This window comes from Boleophthalmus pectinirostris, unplaced genomic scaffold (genome assembly GCF_026225935.1).
Source record: "Boleophthalmus pectinirostris isolate CB_2022bp ecotype Guang Dong unplaced genomic scaffold, ASM2622593v1 HiC_scaffold_14, whole genome shotgun sequence".
Classification (NCBI taxonomy): Eukaryota; Metazoa; Chordata; class Actinopteri; order Gobiiformes; family Gobiidae; genus Boleophthalmus; species Boleophthalmus pectinirostris.
This window is the reverse complement of record NW_026571047.1, coordinates 28,630,878-28,658,853: the sequence shown is the minus strand read 5'-3', so window position 1 is coordinate 28,658,853 and position 27,976 is coordinate 28,630,878. Positions and strand designations below refer to the sequence as shown.

Below are 27,976 nucleotides of genomic sequence, written 5' to 3'. Positions count from 1 at the left end.
AGGACTGAAACAGGACTGAAACAGAAAAAAAAACAGAACTAAAATAGGACTAAAACAGAACTAAACCAGGACTAAAACCAGAACTAAACTGAGACTAAAATAGGACTAAAATAGGACTGAAACAGAAAAAAAAACAGAACTAAAATAGGACTAAAATAGGACTAAACCAGGACTAAACCAGGACTAAAACCAGAACTAAACCGAGACTAAAATAGGACTAAAATAGGACTAAACCAGGACTAAAACCAGAACTAAACCGAGACTAAAATAGGACTAAAATAGGACTGAAACAGAACTAAAACCAGAACTAAACCGAGACTAAAATAGGACTAAAATAGGACTTAACAGGATTTAACAAGACTAAACCACGCTGTGTGGACCGTGTCTCCTCCTCCTTCTCCTCTATCAATAATATTTTTTAATCTGGGCTTTTTATTGTCTTTTAGCAAACTAAACATCTTGTTACGATATCCTAGTGTTTGCTTCTCTACAACAAATCAAGTGATCCAAAGTATTCAGATTACGTTACTCACCTTAAGTAATTTAATGGATTCCGTTACAAACTACACTTTAGGGTGTGTAATCTGTAATCTGTAATCTGTAATCTGTAGAGGAATATATTTTAAAAGTCACCTTCCCAACACTGCACGTTGGTGAGTTACGTCTCTTACAGTTCCAAAAAGCAACACTAGATTGGAAACAGCACTATGAAATCACATAAATAAACAATTGTGAGGCCAAAATTTTAACTGAACTGTAAAATTAATTTATTAGAAATTTTGTCAAAATCTCATTTTGTCTCGTTCTCGTGGACCCAATCTTTGTATCACATTGTCTACGTTCAGACTGCAGCCTGAAGTGACCCAAATCCGATTTTTATGTGACCTGTATCTGATTTTTTTTAATGACAGATCAGATTTTTTTCAAATTCGACCCAGGCCACTTGGATATGTGGTACTAAAACCGATACATATCCGACTTTTTGACATGCGACTTCAGTCTGAACGGTCAGGTCGCATTCATCCCACCTACACGTCAGCCTCGGACTCTCGTCAATGCAGGAAAAGCAAGAAATGGCAGAGTGCAACTACAGGCAGTCCCGGCTCTAACAAAAAATAAAGAGCCTGAGAGCCAAATTGAAAGAGGCTAAAGAATAATGAAAAATGAAAAATTGTATTTCTCTCCGGCGACTAGGTCAGGAATCGGAATACACTAGATGGTTCGCAAAAACCCCGGAAGTGCGAGTTCAGGCACCAGCCAATCAGTAAAGAGCCAGGCATTCTGAGTTGGCAACGATTCCCGAGATCGAGCGTTTAAAGCCAGAACGAAGAGAATGTTTGGTGAATTCGTATCTTGTTTCAGTCTCGATTTGCATCTGTCTTTTGATACTTTTGACACCCCTATTCCTTACGCAGCAGGCTTGCATCTCCACAAACGTGACTCGTATTTGCCTGTAGTAGAGCCACCTCCTGCTTGTATCCAAGGAAGTGTTGTTTTTTTTGGCCATAACATAACAGAGAAATTAACGAATTTAGGAATTTAAATCAAAGATCCTTTAGAATGTTTTGCCACCACGTAAACATCAACATTCTCTGGGGGTGGGACATGATGCTAGCTGCATATCTTAACACTTTTTTGGCATATTTCGGTACGATATTATCATGATATTCATCTCACGATACGATATTTATTGCAATATTTTTGGAGAGGCTGATATAACTTTAGATAGGACGCTTTTTAGTTTTTAAAATACCCTGACAAGATTTTGGTGTGAACTCTTACCGTCATAATCCCAGGAATTCAAGTAAAAAACATATTTCTTCATGTCGTCTGCTCTGAAATGAATCATGGGATATGTAGTTTTTGATGTTTATTAGTTATTGCTACTATAAAACCATACATTTAAGCAAAAGAACTTGCGATTCGATATTATTGTGAGACTTTTGACGATACATCAAAATATTTTCGGTTATATATATATATTCACTGTTGGGCAAGTTACTTTAAAACTGTAATGCGTTATTTATTACTTATTACTGTCATTTCAAAGTAATTCGTTACATTACAATATTACTGCATTTAAAATGTAAGGCATTACATTACTATTGCATTACTTTAAGTTACTCTCACCAAAATAACTGCGAAAAAGCTGAACTTTTGAGCCGTATATGGACTGAACCAGGACTAAACAAGGACTGAACCAGGACTAAACAAGGTCTAAACCAGGACTAAACCAGAGCTGAACCAGGACTAAACCAGGACTATAACAGGACTAACCTCAGACTGATTCCAGGACTGAAGAGGAGGACTAAACCAGAACTGAACTAGGACTAAAACAGGACTCACTGTCAGGATGGGCTCGAAGGTGACCGCAGGAGGAAGGAGCGGCTTTGCTCCGCACCTCAAGGAGGAAAGAGCAGCTGTCGCCTGATCGCTCTTTATGGACTCTGCTGCTCGGGCTCACGGTCCTGATTTCAGCAACTATTTGCGGGTACAAGACCCGGTGCAAGAGTCTGTTACAGCGCGTAACTTCTACCTTCCTTCAACGTGTCCAGAAGTCCAACTTTTTGTGTGATGGTTTCATCGGTCCTCTGTCTTTTGGGTGTGAGCGCAGGAGACTTTGTCGGTGCAGAACGTTTCGTCGACGTTGTGGATTTTGTCGGAGAGAAAACTTGCAGACATACAGCACTTCAGAATCACACTGATACAGATTGAACATTTATTTAAATTTGGCAGCTGAACATATTCTGTACTGTACAGGAGACAGGAGTCCCTCAGCCGATCAGGACACAGCGGGAGGAACGCAATACGTGTTCATACACTAAAAACAAAAGGCTGCAAAATTGCACAAAAAAAAAATTCTAAAAATCAGCAAAACAGCGAGACCGCGAAAAGTGAACCGCGTTAGAGCGAGGGACGACTGTAAGCCAGGTCTAAACCAGAAGTGACTCAGGTCTAAACCAGGTCTAAACAGCGTAGAGTTCTGTCTGGGTCGGTCCTTTCACCCGCGGTTAACTGAAGGTCTGTCCGGCCGTGTCTCCGGCGTTTCACCGCTGCTGATTTCACGGTGATTTTAGCGAATTTCTATGAAGAAAAACCCACCACTTCAATCCAGGTTAAAAAAGCATTGTAACGCGCGTTACTCACATTTGTACCGAGTAAAATTTTTCCCCCTGTAATGCCTTACATTACTGCGTTACAGCAAAAAGTAATGCATTACTGTAATACATTACTTTTATAATACATTACTCCCAACACTGTATATATTATATTATGGTTACTGCTGAACCTTCTGCCATAGACACACATGAAGAACACCCCCAAGCGTAAGGAAGGGGTCAGATCTCTGCAAAGGATCAATCGCAAACGTATCATGTCAGGACAGCAACCTTTTCTGTTAGGTCCAGGCTTGTCGGCAAATTAATTTATAGGTAGAGATGCCAATTTTGGGAACGTAAAACCCAGGGGCCCGGGACAACAGAGCCCTTTGCCCCCCTTCTTGTTGTCTCCCCTGTTTTTTTTTTGATGAATGACACTTAAAAATAAATTCGGAATCAGCAGAAGTGTCTGTGAGTCCATGAGGGAGAGGTGTCTGGCTTTGACCTACCGTACGAACCGATTCTCAAAGTCAAATAGTCCGGACATAACACAAGAACGCAGCGTAGATCGAAAGGTTTCCTGACTAAGCAAAACTACAATGTCATGAAGTGGAATGACGTCACTTTCCTGGTTCGGTGCTGCCAAGTACGGGACGCGACGAGGGTCTAAATACAAATAAAATCACCTCTGGACAAGCTGGGCCCAATCCAGGGTCTAATGAAGGCCGTTAAAGCAGCATTGTGTGACTTTTCTGGTGGAGGTATACGTCAAATGCTTTTCTCCGTGCAGTTGTTTTTGTTTTGTCCTTCGTGGAGACCAAACCGGACCAAGTTACGGGTCAGATCTGCGGAGAGGCGACCGCACTCACAGTCAGAATGTCTGTTTTTCTTTGTGTTTTTGAGCTATAAAACCACCCGCGATTTCATAAACGTAAAGTAGAGCTGTTTAATGTCACACTGTGGAACATTCCAGGCAGAGCAATGACGTCTCCATGGAAACAAAAAGGTGACAGACCCCCAACCACAAACCTACGCAGTGCAGCTTTAATTTAACTGGAAATAAAGGTGCATTATGTTTTTCTGTTTGCATTCTTTGAGACTTTATTGCTTTGCCCGTCATGATATTTAATAGGATTTATCAACGTATTGTACAATATTTGACAGGCCTAGAGTTTGAAACAATATTTTTGGGGACGCTATAATTATTGTGTGTGCCTTCTTTTTAGAGAATGTTCCGCAGTATGGCATTAAAGAACTCATATTACGCTATTTTCTGATCTGTGCTATAATGTCGTTTCCTCATCACAAACAGACCTGGAGTTGTGTTTTGTTTCATTCACACGTTTAACACGCAAACACACCTGCATATTTGTTTGTTCCACCTTGTGATGGTAATACAGGAAGCGCTCCACTGCGTTTTTAAACTCCGCACACCTTCACTAGAATCGTTTGGATGATTTCAACCCTGGAATCGCTAATCTCTACTAAAGAAAAGGTCAAATGTAGCTGTTAACTTGAAAACTATAATTTCCTGACATCACAAGGATTAATATTTCAGGGTTACTCAGAGTTTTGCATTATAAAGGACCTTTAATGATACTTTTTTATTTCGTGTGGATAGGCCCAATAATTACAGACATATGAACCATAAACATTTGGTTAATTTCAGACCAGGAATTGGTAACTTTTGCTGAACAAAATTTTAAGAGTAGCTGTTAACTGGAAAACTACCACTACATGACATCACCAGGTGGAACAGAGCATTTTGAGCTTTGGAGATGTAAACAGACTAATAATAAAGAGTTACTCAAACACGTGAATAAAACAAAACACAACTCCAGGTCTGTTTTTGAGGAGGAAACAACATTATAACATGACTTAAAACTCACACACACTGTGTCATTTAGGACCTTTAAATACACAGTTGCCACATTTACATGAGAGCTTTAAATCCGAATAAAAATAATTTAATTCTGAATAAAAATGTATTTAGCTTTAAAAAAAAACACTTAACATGAAAATGATTATTCGTAATGAAACTTAGTTCTGAAGTATGTGGGTGGTTTATTCTGAATTTAAATATTTAAAGCTGAATTAATTTATTCCTCGATCATGTAAACGTTTATTCTTCGTTTATTCGTTTATTCGATCCGGCTCCACCAGTCCTGGATTCGGACTTTCCTCCACATCTCTTTGGATTGTGGTGAGGGATGCGGGAGTGGGCTGAGGTAGAGCAGCCTCAGACTCAGTTTGTCTTCTTCCACCTTCTCCGACACTCTTCCCTTCTCCTCCTCAGCCGACAGACGTAAAGCGTGATGAGAGAATTCTCCAGCTGCTGCGCAATTATTATCAGAACGACTGCGGAAAAAGTTTGGATCATGTTTGCGTTCGTGGCGTAACGACAAACCGAGATGACAAAAAAGCCGGTAACAGCTGAAATGTGTGTTTTCTTCCGGTCGACGTAAATACGTTCGTGTCTCTGTCCAATCAGAACTCTTCCCGACTCCCAAACGTTGAGTGGAATTAAATAAAGACGATTTAACGTGTTTTCCATGTAAACTCCAAGGAGAATATTTTAATTGCGAACTATTTAATTCAGAACAATTAATTCGGAATTTAAAAAACCTCATGTAAACGTGGCCAGTATTGACAAAAACACAAATCTTTTCGCTTCACAAACTGTTGCTTCTCCTCTGACATTACATTATGAACAGGTAACCTCTGAAATCAAACATGTGCGATGATTTGTGCGTTCAGACCATAACGGGGCTGCATTAGCACGATAATCTGATGCGACGCCTTCACAGCTGAGCCCCCAGTCCTACGTAAACACACACACACACAGACGAAGAGAGGAGCAGGTGCACAGACAGATCTACAGATGAGGCAGACCGTGTGATGGTATGAGACCGGGAAATGAATTATGTTTTGGAATTAACGTTGGCATGCAGCAATGTCTTCATAAACAAGGAGGTGAAAAATTAAGTGCCATCGACTGCAGTGATGTGACGTTCTTAAATGAGTCGGCTCTTTGTGGACAGTTCCTCAACCTTGAACCAACACAAGAATCGAGTAGAAAACACGAGTCAGAGCTTGGTAAACGGTCACATTTTTCTATAGCGCTTTTCCACCTTCAAGGCACTCAAAACGCTTTACAACAAGGAACCACTCACCCATTCACACACACATTCACACCAGTGTACGCAGACATTGTGGGCAAGGTGGGTTAAGTGTCTTGCCCAAGGACACAATGACAGCATTCATCTGTGGGAGCTGGAATCACATCAGCCAACCTGTGGGTCAGTGGATCTGACCGCTCAACCTGAGATGTTTATGTCAAGAACTGGATTTGAACCGCCAACCTTCAGATCAGTGGGCGAATGCTCTACCAACTGAGCTACTGCCGCCCCCAGCTTTGTGCACAAAACCTTTCCTGAACATTTCCTGAAGCTTTAGAGCAGAGGTGGGCAATTATTTTTTCCACGGGGCCACATGAGAAACAGAAAATATTGTGGAGGACCAAAATACTTAACTCATTTCTGCATATTAACTGTACACACACGTCTTGAATTACATATTGCGTCATTTTGTACCTGAATAAAGCCCCGTCCACACTAGTATGTATTCAAGTCGTTTTCGTTGTGGATGCAGTGTTTGTTCACACTAGGGATGGGCATTCGATGAAATTTTCTTAATCGATCGTCGGAAGAATTAACGATGGATTATCGATTAATCATTAACGCTTTTATATTAAAATGATCATCATCATTATTATTACTATCTGCACTACTAATCTGCATAAATAAATTCAACTTTACGACATATAAACCGTAACGACTCTAGAGCCACATCAGCCCGTTTGACATTATAATGTGTTTAATTCAGTTTTGTGCAACTCTCACAGAAACGAAACTTAAAACCGCATCGCTAATTTGCATAAACTCAGCGAAGATAAAAATACAGCTCTTGTGTCACTGATGTGGTTCAATTTCTGTCGGATTAAAAGACATGACTCAGGTGAATACAGGTTAGTGTGACCAGATTTGCGTTTGTCAAAACCAGGACACCGTACGGGGGGAGGGAGGTGGGGACTCGTCATCGACATTGCGCGACTCTCACCTGGTAAAACTTTTTCCCACTGGACACTGAAACATATGTTCCTGCTTTATACACTGTGCACATGGACTCACACTTGTCCCGAACGCAACGTAAAGCGTGGAATTTCTTGTACAAATCATCGTTAAATACACATTTGTGCTTTGGTACGCTGCAGACTGACCGACCGTTTGTGTTTGTGTCTCGCTCCTTCTGATGCAGAGACACATGTACGGGCCCCTGTTTGGTCAGGCTACACACAGCAACCTACATTCGGTTTGTCGATTAAAATTAATGTAATCGATGAAATTCTTAATAATAAATTATCGATTAATCGACTAATCATGCCCATCCCTAGTTCACACTAATCCGACTGAAAACGGTTCCAGAGAAAGAACGATCTGGTGCCCTCAGCTCCCACAAATTCATCTGAGTACAGATCTGATCCGGCACTGTGTGGACGCCTGAAAACGCTGATACGCTGTCGTAGGAGCTTTAGTTGTCGTCCTTATTGAACCACGTCACTGTGACTTACGCCTTCCTGATTCTCTGGGTTCGTGACATCGATCATGTGACGCTATTGCGGGAAAACAGTTTAAACAAACCAGGGACTCGGCCTCGTCTCCTTACGCTACACACAGAAACCTACATTCAGTTTGTCGATTAAAAATGAACGTGATCGACGAAATTCTTAATGATCAGTTATCAATTAGTCGACTAATCATGCCCATCCCCACCACGGACCACTGAGGGATTACACAGATATAAAACCACATGGGAAAAGAAAAGAAAGTACTACAATTTAATGTTGAAAATCATGTTCTGTTGTCTAAAGAAAGAGTTTTTTTTATTATTATTATCATTGTGGTATTGGAATTGGTCTATTGATTTGATATTATCCTCAATGTTGAAAGCGAGTTTGAAGTTTTAGTATCTCCAGTAACTCCAACCAATCAGAGTGTGGTCCATTTGGCTCTTTACCTTTCACAATATTGATGTTCCTCTTGAGTCCAGTTACACATTATCCATCTGGGATCGCACTCTCTCTGAAAGCAATCGGGAAAGGGCGGGACTTTCAGACAAACACTTATTGGTCCTGATTGGTCCGAAGAGCGAGCGGTGAAATCAAGCTTTTTTGTCGAGATTAGTGGAGAGAAAAGCATCAAAACAAAACTCCAGCTCAGGAAACAGGATTACAACACACCGTAGTCCCAAAAATAACATAATATAGGCCCTTTAAATGTCTCTGTATATATTTCTCGCTGCTGGTTTGGCTGATATAAAACATAATTAATTCACCATATTAGGAGTTTTATTGCGGATCCTTCAGTCGGTCTATAAAGGGCCGTTCTCTTCCCGGATCAACACTAAAAACACAGAGCTTCATTTTGAGCGTTTGGTCGAGGGAACAGTATCTGAGACGATGTGCTGTGAGCTAGAGGTGTGCAAAAATACTGAAACATTGATATATCGTTTAATTTAATGACTTCGGTATCGATATCGTGGGCTTTTTTTGTTGTTGTTGTTGTATCTTACTCGATTATTTTGTGAAAGAGCTACAATTGTGTTGCTTGTTTGGAGAAAGAAAATTTGTTTATGGGAGACATTTTCACAGTTTTGATGAGTAAAATGGGCGTTTTTCATGTTAACTTTATCAAATTTAGTGGTTTAATAAAGACTTTTAGTGTTATAGTCATTAGAGTTGGGGACAAAACACGAGCATGAGTCAAGATGAGATTTTCAAATAATTTTTAGTATATAAATTTCACGATTCAGTTTCCAGTTTTGGTCTCGCAATTTTTTTATTTACTTGATTTCATATTTTTGTTTCTGTTCTAGTTCTGCTTTTTGGAAATGTAAGAGATGCAACTCACCAACATGTAACCCTTTTTTATGTTAATGTTAAAAGTTTCACACTGATATCGTGGACACTCACAATATATGAAAATACAACTTTGTCTGGTTGAATTAATAGTTATCGTGCAGCAATATAGCTAAAAAAACAGAGGAAACTACTTAGATCAGACATATAAATTATATTTGGCCCGGGAGATCATCTCAAAACTGTATTAGAGCTGGAGCACCGGCTACAGATAAACTATAGAGACATTATTTATTTGAAATGTTGTTTTTATTTTATAATATGTTTATTCTGGATTCAATGTTTAAGCAAAACTATTATTAAACATTTATTTTAATAAGAAAAGGTTTAACATTACATATCTCAAAAGAAGAGAAAACATGCAGATGTTGTTCAAATTTTTCAATAAATATTTAGTTTGGCCCATGACTTAGTCCCAGTTTTTACTTTTGAGTTTGACACCCCTGACTGAGACCATGATCCTTTGCTCCGTTTCAGTGCTGAGTACATGAAGAAATAGCTGTTATAAGCACTTTTAGGTCGTTTTCACACCCCTACTTCGATTTTTTTGGTCCGCACCAGGCAATAAAATTGTTATTATGTAGCAAATACACTCCAGTGTGGTCCGCGTTCACACCGACAAACAAACCAAAACTGGTTCGATTGACGTGTCTCTGTTTCCCGGTAAAACAGCGATACTCCAGTTACCAACACCGATGTTCCTGTTAATACCACCGGCCGTCCTCATCTCAAATTATCATCATGAACTGATAAAACATGTAGAACTTTGTACAAACTCACCGCATCAGTCCAGAGTTCGGGTAACAGCAGCAGCCAACAGCGCTCCTCAGGACGGGGCTGGGGTCTGGTCCTTGGTCTTCTGTTACAAGTTCGTTGGTCAGATGGTCCGGAGGCTCTGTCCTCCATGTGCTGGTTCCAAACGGTGGCGAGCAAGACCAGTGCGTAGTGGACTGGGTTTAAGCGGGAACGTTCCGTCGTCTGCACGCTGCTTCTGTGCAGGGAAAGTGAGAATGCGCTGTGGACTACAGGTCCGGACGGGCTGCTCTGGTTCTCCGCGCTCAAGAACCACGGCTGGTTCCGAGGTAATGCAGCATACGGACAGAAGCGTGAGTCCAGTTTGGTTTGTTATATGTTGTTCTGAGCGTCCGTTCTCCGCGCATTTGGTTCTTCCCGGGGAAAGTTCTTCCTCAGGTCGAGGCTCCCCGCTCCAGCTCCTCTGAGCCCGGACTGAACTGGAGCTGCCCCCGCTGGTTCAGGACTCTGGTTTGGATCTAGTCCGACTGTATTTCTCACACTAGGCTAAAAACAGGGACGTTTTAAAGTTGTATCAATTGAATAGGCTATTGCCATAAAATTATTTGGTTAATTAAAGCCTAAAATAGCAAATGCTGGTTGCTATGTGAACACGGGGAACACCGGGACCTCTGTTTTTGACTCACTCTGGAGCCACACGTTCGCACACTGGTACTTGCTCTGATCTTCATGTGTTACATTCTCTATACTGGCCATTGTTGGCAAAGTAATTCTAAAATGAATCGCGGCTGCGTCTGGACAACAATCTGTTACTGCGCTGGAGTCGTACAGCGCGTCATTTCAGGCAGAGGAGACGTGTTTCCTTCCATGATGCATTTGGAATAGTCCGTTTGGACCTGCTGTCTATGGTTTGGACCCGGGTTCGCGTTCACACCAGAGGAACTGCACCAAAGTTGGTCATTTGGTGCGGATTCAAGCGAACCGAGACCACGTCTTTTTTTGAGGTCTCGGTCCGCTTGAGTTGGTTCGGGTCTGAGTCCGATTGACGCTTTCACACCAACGCAAACGAACCGAACTAACCACTTTTGGTTCGAATGGACCGTTTGGTGCACCAAATACTGTCGGTGTGAAAACCCCCTTAATTCTTTAGATTATGCCAGAACCAAAGGCTTGTCAGTTAATTTTAAAAAGAAAAAGTGTCATATTCACAGTTTTGTTAACCTCCACAAAATATTTTACTGTACTCGATATTGTATTGTTAGATGCATATTGTAAAAATAAAGTACCGAGAGTTTTGGATAGCGTTAAATCTCTATCATGTCGTGGCCAATGTATCGAGGTATGTGTCTTATCAGCAACTTCCTAATGATACCAGGCCTACTGTGAACTCTTCTATAATACTGAACATCTGTGTGTGTGTTTGTGTGTTTGTGCAGGTGGTGACAGACGACAGCTACCTGAACGAGGTGCAGAACTCAGGTAAGAACAGGATCACACTAAACACGGCTTGTGTTATATTCACACACAGTTCATCTTATGTTATTTTGACTTTTTCCACTACCTTGCAGAATATTTTATCTCCTTTTATCATTTTTTGTTAGACGGAAATGTGGAAATGTTATTGCTTGGTCTTGAATTTTCCGTAGTATGACATTCAGATGATCTGTTTAAAGACAATCAAAGACAGGTGACAGGTTTTGTTTTCTATTTTTTGTGGGTGTTGCTTTATGTTTTTGTGTTTTGTTTTATGTTGATTATTGTAATTTGTTAAATGTTGAAAAAAAAAAAAGACAGGTGACATAAGTAGGGATGAGACATGATTTTCGAATAGTCGAATCTTCGTCATACGTTCGAATATCGAATAGTAATTTCGAATAAAGATGTTTCCTAACCAATATTTCATGTACGGCATTCGGCCAGAAGGTGGCGCTAACAGACTGTAAAACTCCCTGTAGGCGCGGTAGACTAGGCCGAGTGTAGAGGCTGCTCCGGAATAACAGAAGAAGAAAACTTATCGCGCGGCATTAGCGATGCAGAAAGCAAGTAAAAGCTCCGTATGGTCGTCATTTACTTTGTTAAATGACAAAGAGGTTCAGTGTAAAATCTGTCAGGTGAAGCTAGTAAACCATAGATCAACCACTACCACGCAGAGCCATCTGAGAGCCAAACACGCCGAAACACGGGAACATGCGCAAACGAACTCAGTACTGCCAGGATATATGCCCCCCGCTCCACACTGACCCGATGACATGGTGGAAAACAAACAAACAGAAATACCCCCGACTGGCAAAGTTAGCGAGCGCTTACTTAGTGTGCCGGCGACGTCCGTGCCATCGGAGCGAGTCTCTGCAGCGGGCAGCTCAATGAAAGTAGCGCAGTGGGCTACAGTATGCGCTTGGTCATGCGTTTTTAAAATTGACATAGCCTTGAATATAATTTCATATTGAGTGCGTATACATGCACATCAATAACCCGGTTATGATCGGGTTTTTTGAGTATCCCGGTTTCTTGATGGTGCATGTATACGCAGTAACCCGGTTATGGCAGTATCCCGGTTATTAGAAACCGTGTTACTGTAGCTGGTTTATTCCGATAGTAACCGGGTTACTTGTGGCATGTATACGCAGTACCCCGGTTACTGCAACATAAAGTTGAGTGCGCATGCGTCCAAAAGACACTTTCCAGCCTTTCACCACAACAGTAGTCACATAAATAAATTGACCAACATAAATAAAGTGACCAAACGAGTGAAATGACTGTAAAATAAAGAGCTGCGCTAAACCTGCACACGTACAATCTGCACACGTACAATCTGCACTCGTGCGACCTGCACTCGTGTGATCACTGAAAAGCTAAAACATGAACTATCTCCTATACTCTATATGCACGGAACACACTTACCATCATTAGCGCCTCTTCTGTCACAGAAATAACACACATAATCCACAGAGTCGTGTCATTTAGTCCAAAAGAAACTGATCGCATCAGCGGCACAAGGAGCGAGTTGTTTTTATCGCCGCTAACAGTTTATGCTAATTAGCCAAACGGTCTTAAGTTTCGTTTCTGTAAAACATAAACAAATGTGATCAGAGCTGAATTATCTGATCAAACGGGCTGATGTGTCTATAGTGTTTATGGTTTATATGTTGTAAAGTTGAGTTTATTTATGCAGAAGATTTTAATGAAGAATCTGTGCAGTGGATTGTGGGAGATCTCGTAGCTCCTTAGCTTCTTATGCTAAAGGAGCTCACGGTTTGTATTTTTCCTGGTTTATGAAATTGATTTAAGTTCATTTTTGCGCCTGCGCATTTGTAAGATTATGTCAAGAAACCAGGATACTCCATTTGATCATGTATACGTGGATATGAGTATCCCGGTTTTTCAGTGCGCATGTAAACGCAGTAACACGAATACTGACATAACCGGGGTATGGCTAATAACCGGGTTACTGATGTGCATGTATACGCACTCATTGTTTCATATGTGGGTTGCTCAATTAAGATGCTCATTTCTGATTTGGAAGGTTGCTGTTTGATTAAAACTTTTGCGCTTAAATACCCCATCTGTCATCTTGTATATGCGCGTGTGCATGCGGACGGGGGAAGGGGGGGTCGATTTTCAAATAATATTCGAATAGCTGTCATTGATTTTTGAATAGTGTTTTTGCCAAATATTCACATCCCTAGACCTAAGGTATAGGGATAGAGAAAATGTAAGTCTGCTGTGTCGTTATAATCTACAACATCTGTGAATCATTATGTTATCATTTGGACATTTTAAATCGCAATATTCATCTAAAACGACTTAATAAAAGAAACAAATCCAGTAACTTTCACTGTAGAAAACTGTAGTGCCCAGTGGAAGCAGACGACTCTGTGAATATCGTCGCAACAAAGAGAAGAAGTAAGAAAAAAGAGAGTAGATGGAGAAAGGAGGAAAGAAACAAGTCCACTACGTCTGTGTTAGAAAACTGTGGTGTCTAATGGGAGCAGAGGTCTCCGTAAACACCATCACAACAAAGAGTCGGCACCTGTGATGGATAACTGCAGATCGCATCTTATTTTCAGACGAGACGGGAGATAAGAAGAAGCCAGAAATTATTATAAACACTTAAATCTAAGAGAAAATAACTCAAAAGTAGTGAAATTATCTGTCCGTGCAGCAAGATCATTTTACTTGACAAGTTAAATCTTAAAATAAACGACCTCTAGACGAGAATTAAGCGTCTCCGAACACGTAAATACATAATAAATCTGAAAACAAGATAATATATAACATGATATAAGTTGAAGAAAGGAGGAAAGGACGGAGAGAGGATCAGCAAAAAAACAACTGAACGGCTGAATCCTACATGTCTCACCGATTCAGAAAATAAATACAAAGCAGTGGGCGTGTGCTGGCGGTGGTGGCGAATACAGGAGAAGAATAATTACTCAAACACGCATGAATCACTCTAAATACAACTTTCAGAGGACAAATGAGAAGGAGAAACAACTATAATACGGTTAAAAGCTTTAAAAAGTCCCAGGTCTGCTTTAATGGATCGGGTATTGATTCTAGATACTGATCTGATTCCCCAGTCAGCCATGAATTGGGGACAGAATCACGTTTCAACAACATGCACCAAGTGAATATGAACTTCATTTAAAGGTCGTAAATGATGGTAAATTGACTCTTGTGAGGTTTTAGGCGACGTTCAGACTGCAGGGCTTAACGCTCAATTTGGATTTTTTGGTGAAATACGATTTGATTTTTTATTTTTTGCGAGGTCGTTCACATTTCCAGTTAAATTCGACGTGTACGTGTGTCAGAAAATAACAGAGGTATTAACGCAAAGAAACTCAGAAGGTAGAATTCAGGTTTTTACTCTGCTACAGCTCTGCTACTAGGGATGGGCATTCGATGAAATTTTCTTAATCGATCGTCGAGAGAATTAACGGTTGATTTTCGATTAATCATTAATGTTTTTATATTAAGATTATCATTATTGTTACTATCTGCATTACTAATCTGCATAAATAAATTCAACTTTACGACAAATAAACCGTAACGACTCTAGAGCCACATCAGCCCGTTTGACATTATAATGTGTTTAATTCAGTTTTGCGCAATTCTCACAGAAACAAAACTTAAAACCGCATCGTTAATTTGCATAAACTCAGCGAAGATAAAAACTCCAGCTCTTGTGTCGCTGATGCGGTTCAACTTCTGTCGGATTAAAAGACATGACTCAGTGGAATACAGGTTAGTGGGACCATATTTGCGTTTGTCAAAACCAGGACACCGTACGGGGGGAGGGAGGTGGGGACTCGTCATCGACATTGCGCGACTCTCACCTGGTAAAACTTTTTCCCACTGGACACTGAAACATATGTGCTGCTTTGTTCACTGTGCACATGGACTCACACTTGTCCCGACCGGAACAGAAAGTGTGGAATTTCTTGTACAAATCATCGTTAAATACACATATGCACTTCAGTACGTTGCAGACTGACCGACTGTTTGTGTCTCGCTCCTTCTGATGCAGAGAGACACATGTACAGACCTGTTTGGTCAGGCTACGAACAGCAACCTACATTCGATTTGTCGATTAAAATTTACATAATCGATGAAATTCTTAATGATCAATTATCGATTAATCGACTAATCATGCCCATCCCTAGTTACAACGTCCCCAGCGGTTAGGATCCAACAACCACACAATTAACGATGTCCGAATCCCAAAACTAAAATATGACAATATCAGAACCAGAAACAAAAGCGATACGGTTCAAAAGACTTGAAAAGATCGACTTTGATAATAGACGTATCCCACTGGGAAAACAAACATGGCGGTTTGGTGCTCACTTTTTTGGAAAATCCTTCCCAGTATGCATTGCAAGTCCAAGATTCTTGATGCGTGTATAGAAAGCTGTTTTTTGTTTTTTTTTAGCTTAGTTATGCAAATTAGCCATGCGGTTTTAAGTTTCATTTCTGTAAAACGTAAACAAATGTGCGCAAAGCTGTGTGGATGGGGAAGGTTTGCGGTCACAGAAACGACGTGTCTGGACGCAAATCTTTTCCGATACGGTGATACTGCGATTCGTTTTGATGTAAACTTAACCAAAGTGGCTAGATTCCCATGCGTTTCAGAGCGTGTTTGTAGAGATCTAAACTAGGGGTGGGCGATATCTCGATATTTTTAATATATCGAGATTTTTTAAAAACTCAATATGAATTCTGACATATCGTATATATCGATATAATGCTTATATTCAATTTTGATTTCGCCGCTTTGCTTGTTTTTCTTCTCTGTCTTCGCCCCCGCCTCCCTGATTTTGTTCGCTCGTGTCTCATTCACTCGTCACTGTCGCCGTGAACGCCGAAAGTTGATGCCAGTGAAAAGCTTCTAGCTCCACGAAACTTTTCCACCATTTACAGACAAAACCTTCAGCAGCACATCCTCACATTCCACCGAGTCATGTCCTTTGTCCAAAAGAAGTTGAACAGCATGAGCAGCACGTGGAGTGCGCTGTTTATGTAAATTAACCATCCACTTTTTAAGTTTCGTTTCTGTAAAACGTAAACAACGTCTGCGCAAAGCTGCAAAAAAATAAATAAATAAATAAAATAATTAACACTATAATCTCAAACGGGCTGATGTGGCTCTTGAGTTTGCTGTATGTCTTGTAAAGTTTAGTAATGTAAATTCTGTTTATGCAGAAGATTTTAATTAATAATCTGTTGCAGTGTCACTTGTACAAAAGTGTTTGGAAACATTGGGTTTGATCTGCAGTGGATTGTGGGATTAAACCTCATAGCTCCTTACTGCTGGAACATGGATCTGTTAAAATAAGGAACATCCTGAGCTTCTTCTGTTAAATGAGCTCATGGTTCTGGTTCTGGTCTGGATAACAGAGTTAATGCAAAGATGAGCTTGTGTTGAGTTGTTTTATTTATGAATGAAACGAAAGAAATATGTTTTATTTCTTTTATTTGACAGTTAAATTATTATTTATGTAATTAGGGTTTTTTGTCATCTTAAATGTTCCTATATGAACTGCAGACCTCTTACACTTCAATTTTTTAAAAAAGGACCTTGTGGAATTTGGCAGATTTGTTTTTGCAGTTTTTTGTTTTAGGGGGTTATTTTTTCCGATATATATCGTATATCGAGATATAGCAAAATATATCGAGATATATTTTTTGATCCATATCGCCCAGCCCTAATCTAAACTACAGGGGTCGCAGCTTTTACCCGGACTAAACCCCCGTTGCGCGTGGGGGAAGTATAGAGGACATTATAGGACTTACAGTGAGTGCAGCCTTTCTGATGAGCTCTAATTGTCTCTAATCAAATTCCAATTATTTTCTATTACGATTAACCTTGCCGCTCGACTATCAAATATTACACGTTTTCTTAATGAGTTTCTGTATATCCATTACGTGCACTAGACTCTCTGGCGCTCGCTATCTCTTTAACCTACATTTTCTCCAGACCCTGAACGCACCGCTGAGGTCCCCTGCCAATAAACTGCCACTGTCTGCCGTTCCCTCGGGCCTCTGCGTTTCATTTACCAGCTCTGCCCCAAGACGATAACAAAGGAGGGAAGGAGAGAGAGAGAAGAGGAAGAGGAGGAAAGGAGATGGGAGCAAGGACAGATATAGAGGGAGAGAGAAGAGGAGAGAGATAAGAAAATGGAAGTAGGGAGAAGAATGTGGAGGAGAGGAGAAGAGAGGAAGGGAGATGAGGGAAGGAAGGAGAGGAAATGGGAGCAAGGAGAGGTAGAAGAGGGAGGGAGAGGAGGATGAGGTGGAGGAGAAAGGGGAAAGGAGGGAGTGGAGGTGGAAGAGATGAGGAGGGAGAGAAGAAAAGGGGAGAGGAGGGGGAAGGAGAGGAGGAAAGGAGACAGGAGGAAGGATGGCTTAAGCGGGACGGAGAGGAGGAGGAGGAGGAGAATGCAGAGGAGTGGGAGGGAGAGGGGGAAGAGACGAAAGGAGGAGGAGAGATGGAGGGCAAAGGAGCAGGTGAGGGAGAGGAAGAAGAGGACAAAAAGTGGAGAAAGAGGAAAGGAGGGAGTGGAGGTAGGAGAGATGAGGGAGAGAAGAAAAGGGTAGAGGATGGAGGAGAGGAGGAAGAGGGAGAGGAAGAAAGCAGAAGGGAGCAAGGATAGCTATAGAGGGAGGGAGAGAGGGGAGGAGGAGAGGAAAGTGGAGGAGAGGGAAGGAAGGAGAGGAAATGGGAGCAAGGAGAAGTAGAAGAGGGAGAGGAGGAGAAAGAGGAAAGGAGAGAGTAGAGGGAGAAGAGATGAGGAGGGAGAGAAGAAAAGGATAGAGGATGGAGGAGAGGAAGAGGAGGAGAGAGTGGGACGGAGAGGAGGGGAAGATCATAGGGAGATGACAAAGGACAGAGAAGAGGGGGAGGAGGAGGAGAAAGAGAGGAGAGAGATGAGGAGGGAGAGAAGAAAAGGGTAGAGGATGAAGGAGAGAGGTAGGGGAGAGGAAAAAGAGGGAGAGGAGGAAAGGAGATGGGAGCAGGGACAGGTGGAGGAGAGGAGGAGAAGAATGTGGAGGAGAGGGAGGGAGATGAGAAAAGGTAGGAAGAGGAGGAGATGGGGGGAAAGGTGGAAGAAGGAGGAAGAGAAAGAGTAGAGAAAGAGGAAAGGAGGGAGTGGAGGAGGAAGAGAAGAAAAGGATAGAGGATGGAGGAGAGAGTGGGACGGAGAGGAGGGGAAGATCATAGGGAGATGACAAAGGACAGAGAAGAGGGGAGGAGGAGGAGAAAGAGAGGAGAGAGATGGAGGAGGGAGAGAAGAAAAGGGTAGAGGATGGAGAAGAGGAGAGGAGAAAGAGGGAAAGGAGGGCAGGAGACGGGGGCAAGGAGCTAGAGAGAGGGATGGAGAGGGGGCGGAGAGGAGGGGGAGATAAGAGGGAGATGAAGTGGAAGCAGGGACAGGAAGAGGAGAGGAGGAGGAGAAAGTGGAGGAGAGGGAGGTAGAAGAGACGAGAAGGGAGAGGAGGAAAGGAGTCGGGAGTAAGGACAGCGATAGAGGGAGGGAAAGAAGGAGGAGAGGAAGAAGAGGAGAGAGCGATGGAGAGGAGGGAGAGATAAGAAAATGGAAGCAGGGACAGGTGGAGGAAGAGGGGAAGAGAGGAGAGGACAGAGAGGAGGGGGAGAGGGAGGAAGATGAGAAAAGGTAAGGAGAGAGAGAAGAGGGAGGAAGAAGAGGAGGAAGAGGAACGGAGGAAACGGAGGTAGAAGAGATGAGGACGGAGAGAAGAAAAGGATAGAGGATGGAGAAGAGGAGAAAGAGAGGATGAGGAGAGGGAGCGGAGGAGAGAGTGACAGAGAGGAGGGAGAGAAAGAGGAAAGGAGGAAATGGAGGTAGGAGAGATGAGGACAGAGAGAAGAAAAGGGTAGAGGATAGAGAAGAGGAGAAGGAGCGAAAGGAGAAAGGAAATAAGGAAAAGGAGGAAGAAAAGGGTAGAGGAGAGAGAGAAGAGGCGGGGGAGATGACGTGGGAGCAGGTACAGGTGTGGGAGCGAGAGAGGAAGAAAAGGAGAGGAGAAGGGAATAGACGGGAGGGAGAAAAGAGGTGGAGAAACTGCCGATCGAGAGTGAGGGAGAGGAGGGAGAGACGGGTGAAAGCAGAGGAAGTAGGAAGAGGAACGGAGGGAGAAAGGAGGAAAGGTGGAGGAGAGAAGAGGAGAGAGAGGAGTTATGGGAGACAGACAGAAGGCGAGGAGAGGCAGGAGGAGACAATAGAGAGAGTGAGAGGAAAAGAGGAAGAGGAGAAAGAAGAGGAGGAGTTTGCCGAGAGGAGGGGGGAGTCCTTTCTTCGCGGCTCCTCCATCCTTCACTCTGAGATATGGCCCCTTTAAACGGCTGTTATAGCCTCATTTATCAAACCAGATCCACTTTAACTGTGTCAAGGTTGAATGGAAATGGAAAACGCATTTCTTTAAGAATAAATTAGAAAATAAACAATATTAATATTTAGATTACTACTATTACTATAGGTTTATCAGAAATACTCCAGTTTGCAATATTCACCAATACGGCTTATTTATTTATTTGTTTTAACATTACATTTTAAAGTAGTTAGGATTTGCTCGCTTAACGGTAGGTGGGTACTTTTTTTATTTAACCAATCGCTGCTATTTGGTCGTGACGTACAATGTCGACAATGATCATTTATATATAAAGAAGGTCAAAATCCTATGACTATAGTAATCTGACCTCCCAATATGTTTATTATAACACAACATGACTAAATTCAAGGTCGTTATTCTTACAAACCATTGCCTAAATTGACATTATGATTAAGGATTATCTGAACATAGCAAAATAAAAACCATGACAATGTGAAATACAATATAAAAAGTGACAAGATTGCTATGTACAGTATATTCAATTTTAGCAATAGGTTACGTTTACACAAAATACCAAGTCGTTATCCATCAAAACATTCCTTAAAATACCTTAAAAGAAAGTGAATATGTAGCAATATATAATTAAATTTAATTACATGAGAAATAATGATCAGATAAGTAACTACTAAAGGAAAAAAGTACGGGGAGTCAAAATCCTGTAGGGGGGGGGTCACTTTACTACAGCGGTATGTTGACCCCGGGGTTAATATATACTATGGGGGTCAAAATACTATCTCACACTGGCTTTAAATCCTCGATGTCGGGAATCGTTGCCAACACAGAATGTCTGTCTTCGTCTACATTCATCTCGACGCTTTGTTTACTGTTGTGTTGTTCCACAAAAGGGACACAGATGCTTGAGTTTGACGTCTTGGCTTCACAGCTCTTCACCGATTGGCCGGTGCGCGGTCTACAACTTCTAGAGTTCTTGCAAATCGTCTAGTGCAGGGGTGTCAGACTCATTTTGGTCCGGGGGTCGTATCCAACCTACTTTGATGCCAAAGGGGCTGGATCAGAAAACTCATGTCATATAAACCCCAAAAATATCAATAAGTTCAAATATTTGTGCAGAGAAACACAAATCTATTACAGAAATCTTTTTTAATTGATGAACTATTTCTTTTACAAAATATTATAATATTATTAACAACCTGAAACTTTAAGAAAATGCAATTTCAACACAATGTTTTAACATTAACTTGTATGTAAATAGGAATAAGTCAATTTTTCTTGGAAAATCCTGCACTCGGCTCCACTTTTCTCATTTTTGACATTTTTCTGATGAGGGTGTCACGGTCAACAGTCAAAACGATCGTCCTTTAAGAGCGTTTGGAAAGAGACAAGTCTTCATTTGTGCTGCTCTGGTGGGAGGGGCCACGTACAGAGACGCTGGAGACGCTGCTATGATAAACACCACAGAAAATTAACAATATTTTAATAGAAAATATAATTACAATATTTTAGCAAAAAATCAACCGAGGGCCAGATTAAAGGTCTTGGAGGGCCGAATCTGGCCCCCAGGCCGTATGTTTCACACCTGTGGTCTAGTGTATTCGGATTCCTCACCTAGTTGCATCTGTTTGTTTCTACGGAGATGTCATTGCTCTGTCTGGAATGTTCCACAGTATGACATTAAAACAGATATACTTTACATCTATTAATTCAAAGAACGTCTGTCTGTGTGTGTGTTTGTTTGTTTGTTTGTTCCATGCATAACTCTCAAACCGCTCATCCGTCCGATCTCAAATTCAGAGGGTGTCATCCTAATGAGACGGGTGTGTGCAGTGCCATTTTTCATGTTGTTAGGATAAAAAATGCCAAAGATCTGGTTTATTCAATTACAGGCTAAAAAATATCTAGAAAAACAGACGTTCTGTCTGTAAGCGGGGTCGCCTCTCCACAGATCTGACCTATAACTCTGTCTGTTTGGTCTAAATGAAGATAGAAAGGTTTACTATGAAACATTACAGACAAAGAAATTACGTCTCCATGGTGACACGGATTTGATCGACCCTCTCCTGAAAAGTTACACATTGCTCCTTTTAAATAGTACATGAACAATACACTTTTTAATACTGTTTTGATTTTAAATTGAAAGTACAAATTCTTTAAAAATAAAATTAATGGGCGACAATGTTCAGTTCAGTGTAATACTTAGTTTAGTTATGGATTAATTCAATTTCTATCTTTAAAACTGGAATTTGGTACTTTTTTTTATAGAATTTTACACACATGCAGATATTTGTTAGTCCAAAAACACTCCGGCCACAAGGGGTCAGTGAAAAACAAAATACAATTCTTCAAATTCAACTCAAGTTACAATACACAGCTCATAGGTTAATTAATAATAACAGACTTGCATTAATTACTTCATATTGTTATAGTAACAGTCGTAGTCTCTCATGGTCTTTTCTGATATTTTTGACAATCCTACAAGATAATTTTGCATTTTTTTGTATTTTTTGCAGACTTAATAAAATACAATACGATTGCAAACCATTTTATGCAGCTTTATTTACAGTTTCATGTTCTAATTTCTTCTTCTTTTGTTCGATTTATTTATTTATTTTTTCTTTTTTTGGCCTTACAGTAACATGCAAAACGCAGCCAGCCGCCCACCCCCCGCTCCGCCTCCCTCCGACAGTGAAGCGTGTCAAATACTCATTGTGCCGGTGAAAGGGATTATGGGAGCTGGGGGGCTGCAGAGCGTTCCCATGGCGATAGGCAGAGTGGTGATGTCGTGGTAATAATTGGACCAGAGTGCATGTGTGGCAGTGGTGACAGGATGCAGACCGGTGCTGCTCTAATTTACGTTGGATGTGGAGGAGAGAGTTAGAATATGTGCGATTGTGAAATTAACTGTATAACTCATAAATCAGGAAATGTTAGGACCCGATTTTTTCCATATACTGAGCAAAGGCGATGTATTGTGGAGATCTATTCCGTACCAACTGTGACAATGATCATTGGACCCAAATTAGAAGGAAACTCCTCATCACAGGGATTAAAGAACGGGTATAGCGTCTCAGTGAAGGTAGCATTTCCTCAATTCTGTTTGCATCTCTAAAATATCTCAATAAATATTGTATTGTGAAATTAATATCGTGACAATTTCATACTGTAAGATTTGCATATTGTTACATTCCTACTTTATAGCTGTCATGTTGTAATTTTTAAAAATGTTTTGTTTCATGCTTAAATCCTAGGAGTTTATATTTTGCTAATTATCAGAAAAAACATGGGAGACTTTATGTACAACTCCCTGTCTTCTGATCAACGAACACCAAATGTTACACTATTCCCCACTCTCCTTAAATACTTACTTCTGTTTGTTGAAGACGATCTGAGAAGTGTGTTGCTGTTTGCTCAAACACAGGCACAATGCAAGTTTCACTTTTGTCATGACTTCTTCTCAGACAGTGTCCCAATTTAAAGAGATCGATGGATGACACCAAGTCCTCTTCAGGCATGTTTTTGATGGGGGAAAGCCAGAACGCTAAACATTTTAAATTAATAAATGAATAAAAAATGTGCATAATTTCCCCTCGTAGAAGCAGAATTTGAGAGAGCAAAACAGTTTCAAAATTCTGACTTAAATCTCCCTCATGCAGGACGTCTCAAAGTGTGGGGTTCAACCATAACTGGAGAGTGAAATCACTGACTCAAAAAAATGGACTTCATTGTTTTAGCTCAAGGAAACATAAGTGAACCTTTATTCATTACACAATGGAGAAATTACGAAGTATGAATGTGTATTACAGAAAATACAGTTTAGCAGCAAGTAAAAACATACAAACTTTTTCATAATACATCGTCAGTTTCTTCTTTTTTCACTTTTGATTGACAGGAACGAATCACCATTGCCCCGAGATTATGTCCCAGTTCATTGTTACAGGGGTTAAAATAAGGATGTAACCTTTGCAGAAAATGCACAGCTCTATTCCTGACCGACTGGAACAAGGATCATTGGACCCAAGTTAAAAGGAAACTCATCATCACAGGGACCAAGAAATGGATACAACTTCTCAGTTGAAGACGCATCGAGTGAATGAGTGAATACATGTGGCTGTCTTCACGTCAAAGAATGAGACCAGACCTTTGTCATAGTCCACAAACACTCCAACCCTCTCCACTTTTCCATTGTGCACCGTCACTTCAGGACAATTGAAGAGGGTAAACTCATCAACTTCAAAATACAGAGCCCACACCCCACAGCCTTTTCTTCGGGGAATGCTTTTAACTTTTGGCACTGATTCTTTTGCCACTCCTAGAACCCACTCATCCTTCTGCCCCACGAACACCTCAAAGTAAAATCTCCCAGAGGAGAACCCTCTGTCTGTCAGAATATCATAGGAACCAAGGAACCTCCTGGAGTTGTCTGACTCAGGGGCCAGTCTTCCTCTTGGGTTGAACCTGACCTGTTTCAGATCCTGGGACAGGTGGAGTTTGGGGTGAGCAGTTTCAGGGTCCAGCTTTAAGTCAACGGCAAATTGTTGCACACGTCTCAGAGCCAACCACTTTTCATCTGAAAACAAACGGATTTCTCTGTCCAGTTTCTTCAGAAAGTCCTGGAGCCGAGATGTGCAGATCTTCAAAGTCTCCCTCTCCTTCAGCTTCTCCTCTCTGAGGCTCAGAGGGGGCTGTGCTCTGCTCTGCTGCAGGGACATGTGTGGGAGGTTCTGGATGAACTTGACTGGGTCTTCTGTCTGTTTGAGCTCTTGGAGTTTAGTTTGAGCCTCCCACAGATCTAAGATCTTCAGTTCTATCTCTTGGGCGAGAGCCTCCGCCTCAGAATCAGCCTGTTGTTGCTTCTTCTCCAACTTTAGGACCAGCTCTTTGTGGCTTCTCTGAATGTTGGACAGAAGCTCCTGGAGGACCCTCTCGCTGTGAGCAATCTCCTGCCTGGTCTCCTCTTGTCTTTGGGCTGCAGCCTCTCTGATGGAGCGGACTCTCTGGACCTTCTCCAGGATCATAACAGTGATTTCAGCCTCAGTGGAGTCCAGCTCAGACCTCATCTCTCTGTAGGCGGTCTTCAGAGGGAGGGTCCTGTGTTTGTGGTGTGCACCCTCACAGCTCGCACACATCAGGACCTTCTCCTCAGAGCAGTATGACTGCAGCAGCTGCTGATGCTCAGGACACACTCTGCTCTGCAGACCTGCATCAGGAGAGACCAGTGTGTGTCTGCGCAGCCCCGGGGCCCTGTGGTGAGGCTCCAGGTGAAGGGAGCAGAACGAGGTCAGACACTCCACACAGGACTTCAGCGCCCCCTGCTGTGGGGCTGTGCACACGTCACACAGGACTCCAGTCTGGAGCTCCTGTGTCTGAGGCTCCTCTGTCAGCTGCAGACTGGAGAAGCTCTGGGTCAGACCTGAGATGAAGGTGTTGACTCTGAGTTGTGGGCGCTGGCTGTAGCTCTCCTTACACACCGGGCACACAGTCACCGGGCTCTGGTCCCAGTACGATGACAGACACGTCATGCAGAAGTTATGTCCACAGGGAGTGGACACCGGCCGCACAAACAGCCCCAGACAGATGGGGCACAGCAACTGCTCCTCCAACACAAGAGAGGGCACCGATGCCATTTCTGCACAGAGACACAGGCACAGTTTTAAGCACACGCTAATAAATACTGCAGACTTCTTCAGGCCTGTTGACTAACCCCTGGCTCAGACTGTACACCGTGTGGTGAGGTGGTGCCAGCGCAGGGGTATTTTTGCCTGACCACTGTAGCCTTTTCCCTTAATAAATGAATCATGTGTTTGCCCTGGTGGTTTCATGTGGACTAACACAATCACACACGCCTAGTGACCTGAAAACAGCTCCAAAGAGTATAATACTACTACTACTACTACTACTACTACTACTACTACTACTACTACTACTACTACTACTACTACTACTACTACTACTACTACTACTACTACTACTACTACTACTACTACTACTACTACTACTACTACTACTAATACTACTACTACTACTACTACTACTACTACTACTACTACTACTACTACTACTACTACTACTACTACTACTACTACTACTACTACTACTACTACTACTACTACTACTACTACTACTACTACTACTACTACTACTACTACTACTACTACTACTACTACTACTACTACTACTACTACTACTACTACTACTACTACTACTACTACTACTACTACTACTACTACTACTACTACTACTACTACTACTACTACTACTACTACTACTACTACTACTACTACTACTACTACTACTACTACTACTACTACTACTACTACTACTACTACTACTACTACTACTACTACTACTACTACTACTACTACTACTACTACTACTACTACTACTACTACTACTACTACTACTACTACTACTACTACTACTACTACTACTACTACTACTACTACTACTACTACTACTACTACTACTACTACTACTACTACTACTACTACTACTACTACTACTACTACTATTACTAATAATACTACTACTACTAATACTACTACTACTACTACTAATACTACTGACTAGGATCAGGATTTGACAAGGAAGTTTTGTTTCCTGTTTAAATTCTAGGAGTCAACAATGATCAACTCCCTGTCCTCTGATCAATAATCCTCCTCACCAACACCAAACGTTACATTATTCCTCATTCTCCTCATTGCATTTGAGTTAAATACTTACTTCTGTTTGTTGAAGAAGATTTGAGAAGTGTTTTGCTGTTTACTCAAACACAGGCACAACGTAAGTTTCGCTTTCGTCATGGCTCATTCTCTTAAAGAGACAGTGTCCCAATTTAAAGCAGACAGAAGAGCACAGAGAAATTCAGCCACTATAAGGTATTCTGTCTTGTCCACGTAATTAGAATAGAACAGAATGGAATAGAATAGAAAGTCTTTATTGTCATTATATACAGTATAATGAGATGCAGAGCTGCTCCTGTAAAAGTGCACACAAATTAACAGTTCTCAGTGCAAACTTGAGTTAAATATGGTGACAGTTTTGGGAAAGAAGCTGTCCCTAAGTCTATTTGTTCTGGCTGGTATGGACCTGAAGCACCTGGCAGAAGGCAACAGGTTGAAGAGGTGGAAGCCGGAGTGTGTATTGTCCTTTGTCCCTAGACCTGCTGACACAGTGGGAGTTGTAGATGGTGGATATGGAAGGCAGAGGGCAGCCAATAATTAACTTCATTATTAATGTATTATTCATTATTCATAATTTTATGTTGCACCATAAGTTCCAGTTTGTGAATTTTGTTCACTGATAATGGCAGTAAAACTTAGGATAAAGTAAAGTGTTATTTGATTTTTTTTTCTATGGGGTATTAACTACTATCACATAACATTTAGATCACTATGTTGCCTTTTAGTGTTTTCAAAAACAGCATATAATGTATATAAGTTTCAACTGACCTCTCCTGTAGTTTTGTATATTTTTGGAGAATTGTCGTGTGGGAGCATGGGTGACACATGCATTTATGACATCTAAGTCCGTTTCAGGCATGTTTTTCTTTATGAAGGAACAACATTATAACATGGCAGAAAGCTAAAATACTAATAATAATTTGCACAATACCTCCAGAATTTGAGAGAGAAAAGAAAGTTTCAAAATTCTGACTTAAATCTCCCTTATGCAGGACTTCTCAAAGTGTGGGGTTCAACCATAACTGGAGAGTGAAATCTAGGGCTGGGTATCATTAAGAAGTTGCCGATACGATACATACCTCGATACAGTGCACTTTTGGTTTGATACGATATATTTCAAATCAATTCGATACGGTTCAATAAAAAATAAAAGCTAAATCATGGCTCTGATACTAAAAGTGTTTGTTAAACCACTTCTTGTGTAAAGTTAATGTAAAAAATGCCCATTTTAATCATCAAAACAGTGAAAATGTCAAATATGTCGCATAAAAAAAGATTCATTCCTCTGAACAAGCAACAAAACTGTAGCTGTAACAAAATAATTAGTGAAAATATACCCCAAAATACTCTTTGATACATTGATACAGCAGCCCACGATATCAATACTGTATCATCACATTAAATCAGGCATGTCCAAACTGTGGCCCAGGGGCCAAATGTGGCCCTGAGACAAATTTTACTTGGCCCTCAGACTTCCAGATGAATTGGCCCAAATTACCTTGTATCAATAAATTTTTATTTTTTTTTTTTACTGCAAGTTTTTTGAAAATCTACCTTGATAAAGCTATTATTTAATATTTACTGTGTGATTTTAAGGA

General features: G+C 41.2%; 1 protein-coding gene and 1 pseudogene across 1 annotated transcript; one reads left to right on the top strand and one right to left on the bottom strand.

Annotated features, from left to right (window-relative positions):
* LOC110170674 (neurotrypsin-like) overlaps positions 1-27,976 on the top strand; it is a 108,784-nt pseudogene that overhangs the window by 14,933 nt on the left and 65,875 nt on the right.
* On the bottom strand, positions 23,421-26,499 carry LOC110174674 (E3 ubiquitin-protein ligase TRIM7-like). The gene is made up of 2 exons (XM_020940776.2): positions 26,419-26,499; positions 23,421-25,324 (listed from the first exon to the last, which is right to left on the bottom strand). Exon 2 carries the CDS (start codon positions 25,320-25,322, stop codon positions 23,766-23,768), a length of 1,557 nt encoding a protein of 518 aa, XP_020796435.2. The 5' UTR covers positions 25,323-25,324; positions 26,419-26,499; the 3' UTR covers positions 23,421-23,765.